This window comes from Pan troglodytes, chromosome 20 (genome assembly GCF_028858775.2).
Source record: "Pan troglodytes isolate AG18354 chromosome 20, NHGRI_mPanTro3-v2.0_pri, whole genome shotgun sequence".
Classification (NCBI taxonomy): domain Eukaryota; kingdom Metazoa; phylum Chordata; class Mammalia; order Primates; family Hominidae; genus Pan; species Pan troglodytes.
The window spans coordinates 53,646,345-53,660,994 of NC_072418.2; the positions used below are offsets into that span (position 1 = coordinate 53,646,345).

The following is a 14,650-nucleotide window of genomic DNA, read 5'->3' on the forward strand; positions in this document are numbered from 1 at the left end:
ACTGCAGCCTGGGTGACACAGCAAGACTGTGTCTCAAAAAAAAAAAAAAAAAAAGAAAGAAAAAAGAACAGTATTATTGGGTCATAAAAAGCATTCAGGCTGTGCTCAATGTCTCACACTTGCAATCCCAGCACTCTGGGAGGCCAAGGTGGGAGGATCACTTGAAGCCAGTAGTTGAAGAGTAGCCTGGGCAACACAGCAAGACCCCATCTCTACAGAAAAGAAAATTAAGGCTAGGCACAGTGGCTCACACCTGCAATCCTAGCATTTTGGAGGCTGAGGTGGGTGGATCATGAGGTCAGGAGTTGGAGACCAGCCTGGCCAAAATCATAAAACCCCGTCTCTACGAAAAACACAAAAATTAGCCAGGCGTGGTGGCGTGTGCGTGTAGTTCCAGCTACTTGGGAGGCTGAGGCGGGAGAATTGCTTGAACCTTGGAGGTGGAGGTTGCAGTGAGCCGAGATCAGGCCACTGCACTCCAGCCTGGGAGACAGAGCAAGACTGCATCTCAAAATAAATAAATAAATAAAAAAAATTAAAAAAATTAGCCGGGCATGGTGGTAAGTGCCTGTAGTCCCAGCTACTCCAGGAAGCTGAGGTGGGAGGATCTCTTGAGCCTAGGAAGTGGAGGCTGCAGTGATCTGTGATTGTACCATTGCACTCCAGCCTGGGTGACAGAATGTGACCCTGTCTCAAAAAGAATAATAATAATAATCATTCCATAAAAAGTATCAAATGGAGAAATAAATCATCAGTGGGGTCTCGGAGGGGACCAGGGGCTGCAGTGACAGGCAACCTGGGGCCCTGACACAGGGTCATTCCTGTTCCAGGAAGATGAATGCTTCCAGATGCCTGTCTGAGGAAGTGGGGTCCCTCCGCCCTCTAACCATGGCTGTCCTGTCTGCCTCCTTTGTCGTCGGAGTGCTGGGCAATGGGCTGGTGCAGTGGATGACTGTCTTCCGCATGGCCCGCACAGTCTCCACCATCTGCTTCTTCCACCTGGCCCTTGCCGATTTCATGCTCTCACTGTCTCTGCGCATCCTCGTGTACTATATTGTCTCCAGGCAGTGTCTCCTTGGAGAGTGGGCCTGCAAACTCTACACCGGTTTTGTGTTCCTCACCTTCTCCGCCAGTAACTGCCTCCTGGCCCTCATCTCTGTGGACCATTGCATCTCTGTCCTCTACCCCGTCTGGGCCCTGAACCACCGCACTGAGCAGCGGGCGAGCTGGCTGGCCCTCGGGGTGTGGCTCCTGGCCGCCGCCTTGTGCTCTGCGCACCTGAAATTCCCGACAACCAGAAAATGGAATGGCTGTATGCAGTGCTACTTACAGTTCAACTTGGAGAATGAGACTGCCCAGATGTGGACTCAGGAGGTCTTTGGGAGACAAATGGCGGTGATCATGGCCCACTTCCTGCTGGGCTTCCTGGGGCCCTTAGCAATCATAGGCACCTGCGCCCACCTCATCCAGGCCAAGCTCTTGCGGGAGGGCTGGGTCCATGCCAACCGGCCCAAGAGGCTGCTGCTGGTGCTGGTGAGCGCTTTCTTTATCTGCTGGTTCCCATTTAACGTGATGCTGTTGGTCCATCTGTGGCGACAGGTGATGCTCAAGGAATTCTACCACCCCCAGATGCTGCTCATCCTCCAGGCTAGCTTTGCCTTGGGCTGTGTCAACAACTGCCTCAACCCGTTCATCTACATCTTTGTTGGCAGAGATTTCCAAGAAAAGTTTTTCTAGTCTTTGCCTTCTGCCCTGGCCAGGGAGTTTGGAGAGGAGGAGTTTCTCCGTCATCCCGTCCCCGCGGCAACGCCCCCAGGGAATGATGGAAGCCTTCAGTTGGAAGCTGGAAGCCATCCTTCTTAGTTTGCTTGTGGCCTCTTACCTTGACTGGCTTCTAAAACCCTGCCAAATCCTGCCTCTTCTTTCAGGAAGTCTTCCAGCAACCCCTCATCTAAAACTCTGTGGTAGAGACAGCTACTTATTCCCCAGTGTCCATTCTTCCCTTTCTTTTTATCTTTTTCCTTTTTTATTTTTTGGAGACAGAGTCTTATTTTGTCACCCAGGCTGGAGCACAGTGGCACAATCTTGGCTCACTGCAGCCTTGACCTCCAGGGCTCAAGCCATCCTCCTGCCTCAGCACCCCCGCCCCCCACCCCCAAATAGCTGGGACTACAGGCATGTGCCACCAAGCCTGGCTACTTTGTAGAGATGGGGTTTCATCATTTTGCCCAGGATGGTCTCAAGCTCCTGAGTTCAAATGATCCTCCAGCCTTGGCCCCCCAAAATGCTGGGATTACAGGTGTGAGCCACAGCACCTGGCCTCCCCTTTGCTTGTAGTAAGACTCCTGTTTGTTTCAAACGAGGCACATGCTTAACTAGAAAAGAAAAAAAGACTACATTTCCCAGAATCCTTTGCATGTAGTACAGCCATGTGACTGCTTCTGGCCAATAAAATGTAAGTGGCAGCAATCAATGTAACTTCCTTGAAGAGCCATTAAATGGAAGAGGCCTGTCCTCCATTTCCCCATTTCCCCCTTTCTATTGTCCAGAATGCAGACATACCAGTTAGCTCTTGTGCAACAAACACCATCAAAGTTTAGAGGCTTAAAAACATAACCATTTTTTTTATAGGGTCTTGTTCTGTTGCCCAGGTTGGAGTGCAGTGGTGTGATCACAGCTCACCGCCACCTCAATCTCCCAGGCTCAAGTAGTCCTCTCACTTCAGCCTCCTGAGTAGCTGGGATTACAGGCATACCCCACTGCGCCCAGCTAATTTTTTTTTTTTTTTCTTGAGACGGAATCTCACTTTGTTGCCCAGGCTGGAGTGCAGTGGCGCCATCTCAGCTCACTGCAAGCTCCGCCTCCTGGGTTCACGCCATTCTCCTGCCTCAGCCTCCCAAGTAGCTGGGACTACAGGCGCCCGCCACCATGCCCGGCTAATTTTTTGCATTTTTTTTAGTAGAGACGGGGTTTCACCATGTTAGCCAGGATGGTCTGTATCTCCTGACCTCGTGATCTGCCCGCCTCAGCCTCCCAAAATGCTGGGATTACAGGCGTGAGCCACTGTGCCCAGCCCACCTGGCTAATTTTTTAAAAAAAGTTTTTGTAGAGATAGAGTCTTGCTATGTTGCCCAGGCTGGTCTCAAACTCCTGGCCTCAAGCAATCCTCCTGCCTCAGCCTCCCAAAGTGTTGGGATTATAGACGTGAGCCACCACACCTGGCTTCATAACCTTTTATGATTTCTGTGGATCAGCAGTTTGGGCTGGGCTCAGCTCAGTAGTTTTCTCATCTTGCGTCTGGGTTTCTTTATGCATCTGTGGGTCACCTAAGTGATTCTGCTTCTGGGAGAGTGGCTGGCTTGGGGTGATGGGATTGGCTAATCCACATAGCTCTTATCATCCTGCAGGCTGGCTTTTTCGTTTGATGGTTGGGGAGGGTTCCAAGAGTAAGGAAAGTATGAGGCGGAGGCTCAGAACTCTGCACAAGGTGACTAGCACTCAAGCTACTGGTCAAAAAGCAAGTCACGAGCCTGGCTTAGATTCGAGGTGTGAAGAAAGGACTCCACCCCTTGATGGGAAAATCTAAAGAGTGACATTGCTAAGGAGCACGTATGCAGGAAGGTGTGCAGAACGGGGGCCATTTGTGTAATCTGCCACAGCAGCCCTGATGCAAAGCTACCGTGTCCCCCGGGAGTCCCTAGGCCAGCCCTGAGATGCTTACACCCAGGTTGTGAAAGGGGAGGTTTCAAATCCCAGCTCATTGAAGCCACTGTTATTTTGTGTCTCTCCTGCAACGGCTGAATCTACCCCTTAACTATTAATTATGCTGCCAAACTCTGGAACTTGTGTAAAGTGACTTAATAAATTTCCTTATTGTTGAAGCCAGTTGGAGTCAGGTTTTCTGTTACTTAAACCCCCCCCAAAACAAACTGGTGCATGTGAAGAATAGTCCTTTCTGGGGATTGAAGTCCTAGTGGTCCCTGGTCACAACAGGCCATTCCCTTGGCTCTTAAGTCGAGGCAAAAGAAAAATGTCATGCAATCCAGAAGCTGTCACACCACTTGCTCATGATTCAAAGAAGTAAATCTGCCCAGGTGGGGTGGCTCATGCCTGTAATTCCATCACTTTGGGAGGCTGAAGTAGGCGGATCACTTGAGGTCAGGAGTTTGAGACCAGTCTGGCCAACATGGTGAAACCCCTTCTCTATGAAACATACAAAAATTAGCCAGACGTGGTGGCAGGCACCTGTAGTCTCAGCTACTCCAGAGACAGAGGAAGGAGAATCGCTTGAACCTGGGAGACAGACATTGCAGTGAGCCAAGAGCTCGTCACTGTACTGCAGGTTGGGTGACAGAGACTCTTTCTCAAAAAAAAAAAAAAAAAAAAAAAGCAGCTATGACTTACCATGAGAACTCCACCTCTCAGAGACTCATTTGCCCCCAAATCTATAAAATAGGAACAAATGTTTCCATCTTCTGGATGAGGAGAGGATTAAATGACACAGTGACTGAGTGCCAGGAAGCACAGAGTCACCTTAAAAAAAATTAACTCCTGGGCCGGGCAGGGTGACTCAAGCCTGTAATCCCAGCACTTTGGGAGGCCAAGGTGGGTGGATCACCTGAGGTCGGGAGTTCGAGACCAGCCTGACCAATATGGAGAAACCCCATCTCTACTAAAAATACAAAATTAGCCGGGCGTGGTGGCACATGCCTGTAATCCCAGCTACTCGGGAGGCTGAGGCAGGAGAATTGCTTGAACCCAGGAGGCGGAGGTTGCAGTGAGGCGAGGTCGCACCATTGCTCTCCAGCCTGGGTGACAGAGCAAGACTCCGACTCAAAAAAGAAAAATAAAAAGAAAATTAAAAAAGCATTGGATTGTATTTTTTAGGCGGTGTCTTGTCTTTCTGGTGACACCTGTTGACATGATGTGTCTTAGAGTCAGTGAAATGTTACCCGTGAGGCCACAGCATTCTCCTGAGGAAATAAAGCCATGCACAGCATAACGAGGTTTCTGTCAATGACAGACTGCACGTCCGACAGCGGCCCCACCGATTATAATGGAGCTGAAAGACTGCAGTTGCCCAGTGATGTCGTAGCTGTCCTAATGGAGTAGCTCAAGGCGTTACTCTAATGTTTGTGCTGATGCTGGTGTACACAGACCTACCTGACCACCAGTCGTATAAAAGCATAGCACATACAACTGTGTACAGTACGTCATACTTGTCCATGGCAACAGGCAGGACATGGTGGCTCACAGCTATAATCCCAGCACTTTGGGAGGCCGAGGAGGGTGGATCATGAGGTCAGGAGATCGAGACCATCCTGGCTAACACGGTGAAACTCCATCTCTCCTAAAAATTACAAAAAATTAGCCGAGCATGGTGGCAGGCGCCTGTAGTCTCAGCTACTCCGGAGGCTGAGGCAGGAGAATAGCATGAATCCGGGAGGCGGAGCTTGCAGTGAGCCAAGATCGCGCCACTGCACTCCAGCCTGGGTGACAGAGCGAGACTCCATCTCAAAAAAAAAAGTAATAATAATAATAATGAGAGCAGTATTAACAATGGAGAGCTAACAATGCCTGAGCGCCTACTATGTGCCAAGAAGTTTTTTTTGTTTTGTTCTGTGTTTGCTTTGTTTTTGTTTTTGATTATTCTCACTGTCGCCCAGGCTGGAGTGCGGTAGCTCAATCTCGACTCGCTGCAACCTCCGCTTCTCAGATTTAAGCGATTCTCCTGCCTCAGCCTCCCAAGTAGCTGGGATTATAGGCACCCACCCTGATGTCTGGCTAATTTTTGGATTTTTAGTAGAGACAGGGTTTCGCCATGTTGGCCAGGCTGGTCTTGAACTCCTTGTCTCAGGTAATCCACCCGCCTTGGCCTCCCAAAGTGCTGGGATCACAGGCGTGAGCCACCGAGCCCGGCCGCAAGAAGTTTTAAGTGTTTTGTATCTCTTAACAAATTTCATTAGCACAAGGAGGGCAGAGGAGAATTGGAATGGCCTTGCGGAAAGACCTCCCTGGCAACCGCCTCCTCCTTATCCCCCAAGCCTGCAGCCCCTGGGGCCTATTATTAGGGCCCACATCTGGTGACATTTCCCGGACTGATAGTGATCTCTGAAGCTCTTGCTCAAGGTTCTTTCCTGGACATTTATCTGCTCCAAAACTCACAGCTAGCTTCCTGCCATCAGCCCCCTATCCTTAACGTGGGCTCAAGGCTGGTGGCCGCCTGGGACTGACGACGGAGCAGAGAAAGCCCCCTCATCTTGCTGTCACCCTCGGACACAACACAAGGTGACAGGGGACTGGGATTTGTTGGGAGGGTCTCAGGGAGCCAGGAGGTAGGAGCTTGGGGACTAAGAGAGTTGAAGGGCACTTTCCAGGGTATACAAAAAGGAGTTGGCGGGCTGGGTGCGGTCGCTCATCCCTGAAATCTCAGCAGTTTGGGAGGCTGAGGCAGGTGGATCACCTGAGGTCAAGAGTTGGAGACCAGCCTGGCCAACATGGTGAAACCCCGTCTTTACTAAAAATACAAAAATTAGCTGGGTATGGTGGCAGGTGCCTGTACTCTCAATTACTCAGGAGGCTGAGGCAGGAGAATCGCTTGAACCTGGGAGGCGGAGGTTGCAGTGAGCTGAGATTGTGCCACTGCACTCCAGCCTAGGCAATAGAGTGAGACTCTGTCTCAAAACAAAACAAAACAAAAAGAGGTGGCAAAAAGGGGCTGAAAGTTCTGGGCCACCTCCTCTGGGTGAGGAATGTTCTCATGCCATATGCGTGAACTGTGCCTGGTCAGAGGTATTTGACTGTCTTCATGACTGCGGTATCCCCAGCGCTTAGGATAGTGTCTGGCGTACGATTTGGGCTCAATGCATAATTTTACACTAAATGAATGAATCCATCCTCAGATGACAAAGGAGAGATTGTCCTCCTTAATGATCACTCATAGATTATTTATCAAGTGCCTGCTGTGTTCCAGGGGCCAGGAGCAAGCCACACACCAGCCTCGCCTCTAGGGAACCCAGAGATGAATAATGCAGATGGGTGATCACCAAATGATCCAACAAACGCGGTCTAATTGCTGCTGCCTGTAACCAGCTCTTTTTTTTTTTTTTTTTTTTGGTTGAGGGGAGATCAGAGTCTTGCTCTGTCACCCAGGCTGGAGTGCAGTGGCGCGATCATGGCTCCCTCCAACCTCTGCCTCCCGGGTTCAAGCAATATCTCCTGCCTCAGCCTCCCAAGTAGCTGGGATTACAGGCGTGTGCCACCATACCCGGCTAATTTTTGTATTTTTAGTAGAGACAGGATTTCACCATGTTGGCCAGGCTGGTCTTGAACTCCTGACCTCAGGCGATCCTCCCACCTCGGCCTCCCAAAGTCCTGGGATTACAGGCGTGACCCACCATGCCCAGCCTGTAACCATGTCTTCATAGGAGAGAAGCTCCTATAGGAGGGCCTGATTCATCAAGGTGGCTGGGAAAAGCTTTGAGGAGAAAGTGAAATTTGCACTGAGATGTCAGGAAGGAGTTAAAAAAAAAAAAAGCAGAGGAAAGAAAGGGTGCTCCAGGCAGAGGGGCAGCACATGCAAAGGCCCTGGGGTGGGAGGGAGACGAGAATCTTGGCAATGGACACAAAGGTAGGGAAGCCGGGATATGGTGCACAAACAGGGGGAAGGTGCAAGAGAAGTCTGGAGAGGCTGGCAGGTGCCCCAGCTCTCACCAGTGGTGTTGGGGAGACTCATATTTATCCCACAAGCAATGAAGAGCCATAGTGTAATTTTCCAGTTTGAACTGTATTTTTTTTTTTTTTTCTGAGACAGGGTCTCACTCTGTTGCCCAGGCTGGAGTGCAGTGGCACAATCATAGTTCACTGCAGCCTTGACCTCCTGAGCTCAAGTGATCCTCATGCCTCAGCCTCCTGGGTAGCTGGAACTACAATGAAAGCCACCCTGTTTAGCTAATTTATTTTTATTTTGTAGAGACAGGGTTTCGCCTTGCCACCTAGACTGGTCTTGAAGCCCTGGCCTGAAGTAATTCTCCTGCCTGGGTCTCCCACAGCGCTGGGGTTACAAGGTTTGGGCTTTCAAAGAATCACTCTGGCTGTAGGGTGGTGAGTGGCTGGTAGGAGATAAACATAAAGCTGGGGGCCAGGCACGGTGGCTCACGCCTGTACTCCCCACACTTTGGGAGGCCGAGGTGCGTGAATCACCTGAGGTCAGGAGTTCAAGACCAGCCTGGCCAACATGGTGAAACCCCGTCTCTACTAAAAATACAAAAATTAGCCAGGCGTGTCCCTGGGGTGCGTCTCAACTATACTACTTAGGAGGCTGAGGCAGGAGAATTGCTTGAATCCGAGAGGCAGAAGTTGCAGTGAACCAAGATTGTACCACTGCACTCCAGCTCGGGCAACAGAGCGAGATCCTGTCTCAAAAAAAAAAAAAAGAAAAAAAAGCTGGGGCCCTGTGTGCTTGGGTGATAGGGCTATGGAGACAGGACATAGTGGACAGAGGCAAGAGGCTTTTTGGAGGCAAAATTGACAGGGCTTTTTGATGAATTGGGTGTGCGTGTTGAGGGAGTAGGAGAGAGAGGTATTCAAGGATTCTACACCCCTATCTCAGATGAGCATAGTGAGGCTCGGGGTGCGGGGGAAGCCCTGAGCCCGAAATCACACAGTCATAATCCAGTGTCTCAACTAGAGCTTTGACCTATGCCTGTCTGCTGTGTAAGCTCAAGCTTTCCTCAACCCCAGACCTCTCTTCTCTGTCTGCACCTCACCCTTGGAGGACATTCTCAGGCTCAAAGACGTAAATAGCATCTAATTTTTTTTTTGTAGAGGCAAGGTCATGTCGTGTTGCCCAGGCTCACACAATCTTCCTGCCTCTGCCTCCCAAAGTGCTGGGACTACAGAGGTGAGCCACTGCGCCCGGCTGGCATCTAAATTCTAACGACTTCGACATGCCCGTATCCAGCCAGAAACCCCTCTGTAATTTTTTTTTTTTGAGTCTTACTCCGTGACCTAGGCTGGAGGGCAGTGGTGCCATCTTGCCTCACTGCAACCTCCATCTCCCGGGTTCAACGAATTCTCCTGCCTCAGCCTCCCGAGTAGCTGGGATTACAGCCACGTGCCACCACACCCAGCTAATTTTTGTATTTTTAGTAGAGACGGGGTTTTGCCATGTTGGCCAGGCTGGTCTCGATCTCCTGACCTCAGGTGATCCACCCGCCTCAGCCTTCCAAAGTGCTGGGATTACAGGCGTGAGCCACCATGCCGGGCCCCCTCCTGTAATCTTGCTGCTGGTATCCAGCTGCCTTAGTGAAGTTTCCCCGGGATGCCTTACAGGCATTTCAAAAGCGAAGTGACCAACCCCGAGCTCCTGGTCTTACCCCAAACCTGCTCTCCTGTCTCCCCTATCCCAGTGCGCAGCAACTCCAGCTTCCATCGGTTCAAAAGTCCTGCAGTCACCCCGACACTGCTCTCCCTCTCACCTCACACATCCAGCCCAGCAGCAAATCTAGCCAGCTCCACCTTGACCCTGGAATCTGCTTCCCACCCCCTCCTCTGACATCACCCTGGTCCCCATCCCCATCACTGCCCACCTGGGTTACTGCAGCAGCTTCCTCCCGGCCTCCTGCTTCCATCCCACCCCCTCAGTCTAGTCTCAACCTTAAAGTCACAGTGATTGTTAAAACCTAAGTCAGATATTGTTCCTTCTCTGCTCAACAGTCTCTTGTAACTCCCATCTCACTCACAGGAAAGGCCAGGAGAGTCTGCACTATGACTCACAGGGTCCTGCTCCATCTGCCCGCTTCCCTCTCTGCCTTCACCTCTTACCTCTCTTCCCATTGCCCACGTGGCTCCAGCCACACCGGCCTCCCTGCTGTTCCTTGAGCATTCCAGGCACCGTCCTGCCTCAGGACTTTGCACAAGCTGCTGGTTCTGCCTGAAGGGCTCTTCCTCCAGATACGTATGTGCCTCACTACTTTGTTATCTCCTCCAAATCTTTGCTCAAATGTTATATTCTTTTTTTTTTTGACATGGAGTCTCACCCTGTTGCCTAGGCTCGAGTGCAATGGTGTGATCTCGGCTCACTGCAACCTCTGCCTCCCGGGTTAAAGTGATTCTCCTGCCCCAGCCCTCTGAGTAGCTGGGATTACAGGTGGGAGCCTCCACGCCCAGCTAATTCTTTGTATCTTTAGTAGAGATGGGGTTTCACCACGTTGGCCAGGCTGGTCTCGAACTCCTGACCTCGTGATCCGCACCCCTCAGCCTCCCAAAGTGCTGGGATTACAGGCGTGAGCCACCGAGCATGGAGAAATGTTACATTCTTATCGGGGTCTTCCCTGACCACCCTGTTTAATGTACCAGTGGCCCCTTTCTGTCTCATCCTTCACATTCCCAGTTGTCCTTATCTTGATTTTTTTTTTTTTTTTTTTTGGTGACAGAGACTAACTCTGTCACCCAGGCTGGAGTGCAGTGGCCTGATCTCGGCTCACCACAACCTCCAACTTCCCAGATTCAAGCGATTCTCCTGCCTCAGCCTCCCAAATGCCTGCGATCACAGGTGTGTGCCACCGCACCTGGCTAATTTTTTTATTTTTATTAGTGACGGGGTTTTGCCTTGTTGGCCAGGCTGATCTCGAACTCCTGACTTCAAGTGATCTGCTCACCTCGGCCTCCCAGTGTGCTAGGATTACGGATGTGAACCACTGCGCTTGGCCTTACCTTGATCTTTTTCTAAAGAAAACATTTCATGATCTTCATTTCTTCCTGTGAATATGTGTCACCATGTGATATTAACTCCTTTCAGCGTAGAGGACTTACTTCCTTAAGCAATTCCTGTGGTCTGTAGGCCATATATTATTTCAGATCTGGCTTATCTGAAAATGCCCTTATTTCACTTTCATTTTTGAAAGATATTTTCACAGAATATAAAATTCTGGATTGACAGACTTTTCTACTGCCAATTTTTTCAAATAGTGGAGTAATTTTTAATCTTTTGTCCAGATTTTAATTTTTTTTTTTTTTGTCTGTGGCACCATTTGTCTGACAAAGTTACTCTGACATTACCCAAAGTTAAAAGAACCTCCATCTCATTATTTTTACTTTATTTTTATTGAGACAGGGTCTCGCTTTGTCACCCAGGCTGAAGTGAAATGGCGTGACCATGGCTCATTGCAGCTCAAGTGACCCTCATGTCTCAGTCTCCCAATTTGCTGGGACTACAGGCACGTGCCACCATACCTGACTAATTTTTTTTTTTTTTTTTTTTTGAGACAGAGTCTTGCTCTGTTGCCCGGGCTGGAATGAAGTGGCACGATCTTGGCTCACTGCAGCCCCTGCTTCCCAGGTTCAAGGGACTCTCCTGCCTCAGCCTTCAGAGTAGCTGGGATTACAGGCGTGCACCACCAAGCCTGGCTAATTTTTGTATTTTTAGTAGAGACAGGCTTTTGCCATGTTGGCCAGGCTGGTCTTGAACTCCTGAACTTAAGTGATCCACCAGCCTCAGCCTCCCAAAGTGCTGGGATTACAGGACTGAGCCACTACGCCCATCTCATGGCTAATTTTTAAATTTTATTTTATTTTAATTTTTTTGAGACGGAGTTTCGCTCTCGTTACCCAGGCTGGGGTGCAGTGGCGCGATCTTGGTTCACTGCAACCTCCGCCTCCCAAGTTTAAGTGATTCTTCAGCCTCATGAGTAGCTGGGATTACAGGTGGCTGCCACCACACCCAGCTAATGTTTTTTGTATTTTTAGTAGAGACGGGGTTTCGCCATGCTGGGCAGGCTGATCTCGAACTCCTGACCTCAGGTGATCCGCCTACCTCAGCCTCCCAAAGTGCTGGGATTACAGGCGTGAGCCACTGTGCCCAGCCACAAAAACTTGTAATTATTTATTTTTTGTAGAGACGGTCTCACTATGTTGCCCACCTTGGTTTGGAACTCCTGGCTTCAAGCAATCCTTCTGCCTCAGCCTCCCAAAGTGTTGTGATTACAAGCATGAGCCACCACACCTGGCGCCTCCATTTCATTTATTATTTTTCCATAACACTTGTAGTCTTCTAAAGCAGTATATCATGAAGTAAATTTATTATATGTATTACACCTGACATCTCTCACTGGGATGTAAGTTCCATGAGGGCTTGTTTTGTTACACGAGTTATGTCCAGTACTCAGAACAATATTATAGTGTCCAGTGAGCCGAGATCGTGCCATTGCACTCCAGCCTGGGTGACATAAGGAGACTCTGTCTCAAAAAAAAAAAAAAAAAAAAAAAAAAAAAGAACAATATTATTGTGTCATAAAAAGCATTCAGGCTGGGCTCAATGGCTCACACTTGTAATCCCAGCACTTTGGGAGGCTGAGGTGGGAGGATCACTTGAATCCAGGAGTTCAAGACCAGCCTGGGCAACACAGCAAAACCCCATCTCTACAAAAAAGAATTTAAGGCCTGGCAGAGTGGCTCACACCTATAATCCCAGCACTTTGGGAGGCTGGTGGACGGGTCACGAGGTCAGGAGTTCAAGACCAGCCTGGCCAACATGGTAAAACCCCGTCTCTACTAAAAACACAAAAATTAGCCAGGTGTGGTGGCATATGCCTGTAGTTTCAGCTACTTGGGAGGCTGAGGCAGGAAAATTGCTTGAACCTGGTAGGTGGAGGTTGCAGTGAGCCGAGATCATACCATTGCACTACAGCCTGGGTGACAGAGAGAGCAAGATTCTGTGTCAAAAAAAAAAAAAAAAAAAAAAAGGTAAAAAAATTAGCCAGGCATGGTGGTAAGTGCCTGTAGTCCCAGCTACTCCAGGAGGCTGAGGGGAGAGGATCTCTTGAGCCTAGGAGGTGGACGCTGCAGTGATCTGTGATTGTGCCTTTGCACTCCAGCCTGGGTGACAGAGCATGACGCTGTCTCTAAAAGAATAATAATAATAAGCATTCCATAAAAATTATGGAATGGAGAAATCATGAATGGGGTCTCGGAGGGGACCAGAGGCTGCAGTGACAGGCAACCTGGGGTCCTGACACGTGATCGCTCTTGTTCCAGGAAGATGAACTCTTCCGGATGCCTGTCTGAGGAGGTGGGGTCCCTCCGCCCACTGACTGTGGTTATCCTGTCTGCGTCCATTGTCGTCGGAGTGCTGGGCAATGGGCTGGTGCTGTGGATGACTGTCTTCCGTATGGCACGCACGGTCTCCACCGTCTGCTTCTTCCACCTGGCCCTTGCCGATTTCATGCTCTCACTGTCTCTGCCCATTGCCATGTACTATATTGTCTCCAGGCAGTGGCTCCTCGGAGAGTGGGCCTGCAAACTCTACATCACCTTTGTGTTCCTCAGCTACTTTGCCAGTAACTGCCTCCTGGTGCTCATCTCTGTGGACCGTTGCATCTCTGTCCTCTACCCCGTCTGGGCCCTGAACCACCGCACTGTGCAGCGGGCGAGCTGGCTGGCCTTTGGGGTGTGGCTCCTGGCCGCCGCCTTGTGCTCTGCGCACCTGAAATTCCGGACAACCAGAAAATGGAATGGCTGTACGCACTGCTACTTGGCGTTCAACTCTGACAATGAGACTGCCCAGATTAGGATTGAAGGGGTCGTGGAGGGACACATTATAGGGACCATTGGCCACTTCCTGCTGGGCTTCCTGGGGCCCTTAGCAATCATAGGCACCTGCGCCCACCTCATCCGGGCCAAGCTCTTGCGGGAGGGCTGGGTCCACGCCAACCGGCCCAAGAGGCTGCTGCTGGTGCTGGTGAGCGCTTTCTTTATCTTCTGGTCCCCGTTTAACGTGGTGCTGTTGGTCCATCTGTGGCGACGGGTGATGCTCAAGGAAATCTACCACCCCCGGATGCTGCTCATCCTCCAGGCTAGCTTTGCCTTGGGCTGTGTCAACAGCAGCCTCAACCCCTTCCTCTACGTCTTCGTTGGCAGAGATTTCCAAGAAAAGTTTTTCCAGTCTTTGACTTCTGCCCTGGCCAGGGCGTTTGGAGAGGAGGAGTTTCTGTCATCCTGTCCCCGTGGCAACGGCCCCCGGGAATGAAGGAAGACTTCAGCTGGAAGCTGGAAGCCGTCCTTCTTAGTTTGCTTGTGGCCTCTTACCTTGACTGGCTTCTAAAACCCTGCCAAATCCTGCCTCTTCTTTCAGGAAGTCTTCCAGCAACCCCTCATCTAAAGCTCTGTGGTAGAGACAGCTACTTATTCCCCAGTGTCCATTCTTCCCCCCACCCTTTTTTTTTTTTTTTGAGATAGAGTCTTGCTCTGTCACCAGGCTGGACTGCAGTGGCGCGATCTCGGCTCACTGCAACCTCTGACTTTCTGGTTCAAGCAATTCTGCCTCAGCCTCCCGAGTAGCTGGGATTACAGGCACGTGCCACCACGCCCAGATAATTTTTGTATATTTTTTAGTAGAGACGGGGTTTAACCACGTTGGCCAGGATGGTCTCAATCTCCTGACCTTGTGATCCGCCTGCCTCGGCCTCCCAAAGGGCTAGGATTACAGGCGTCAGCCACTGCACCTGGCCCATTCTTTCCCTCTCTTTTTCTTTTTAAAAAAAATTTTTTAAAGACAGGGTCTGATTTTGTCACCCAGGCTGGAGCGCAGTGGCAAAATCTCGGCTCACTGCAGCCTTGACCTTCAGGGCTCAAGTCATTCTCCTGCCTCAGC

The 14,650-nt window shown here is 50.3% G+C and overlaps 2 protein-coding genes across 2 annotated transcripts; both read left to right on the plus strand.

Moving 5' to 3' along the window:
- The first annotated feature begins 802 nt into the window (after positions 1-802).
- LOC129137961 (putative G-protein coupled receptor GPR32P1) lies at positions 803-1,875 on the plus strand. Its single transcript, XM_054672656.2, has one exon. The coding sequence runs from the start codon at positions 835-837 to the stop codon at positions 1,735-1,737; it is 903 nt and encodes a 300-aa protein (XP_054528631.1). The 5' UTR covers positions 803-834; the 3' UTR covers positions 1,738-1,875.
- Positions 1,876-12,818: 10,943 nt separating this feature from the next.
- LOC129137962 (probable G-protein coupled receptor 32) lies at positions 12,819-14,087 on the plus strand. The gene has a single exon (XM_054672657.1). The coding sequence runs from the start codon at positions 12,956-12,958 to the stop codon at positions 14,024-14,026; it is 1,071 nt and encodes a 356-aa protein (XP_054528632.1). The 5' UTR covers positions 12,819-12,955; the 3' UTR covers positions 14,027-14,087.
- The last annotated feature ends 563 nt before the right edge of the window (positions 14,088-14,650 follow it).

Bases quoted from the DNA above. Each gene is read 5' to 3' on its own strand.
- LOC129137961 (XM_054672656.2), top strand. From the start codon at position 835: ATGAATGCTTCCAGATGCCTGTCTGAGGAAGTGGGGTCCCTCCGCCCT.
- LOC129137962 (XM_054672657.1), top strand. From the start codon at position 12,956: ATGAATGGGGTCTCGGAGGGGACCAGAGGCTGCAGTGACAGGCAACCT.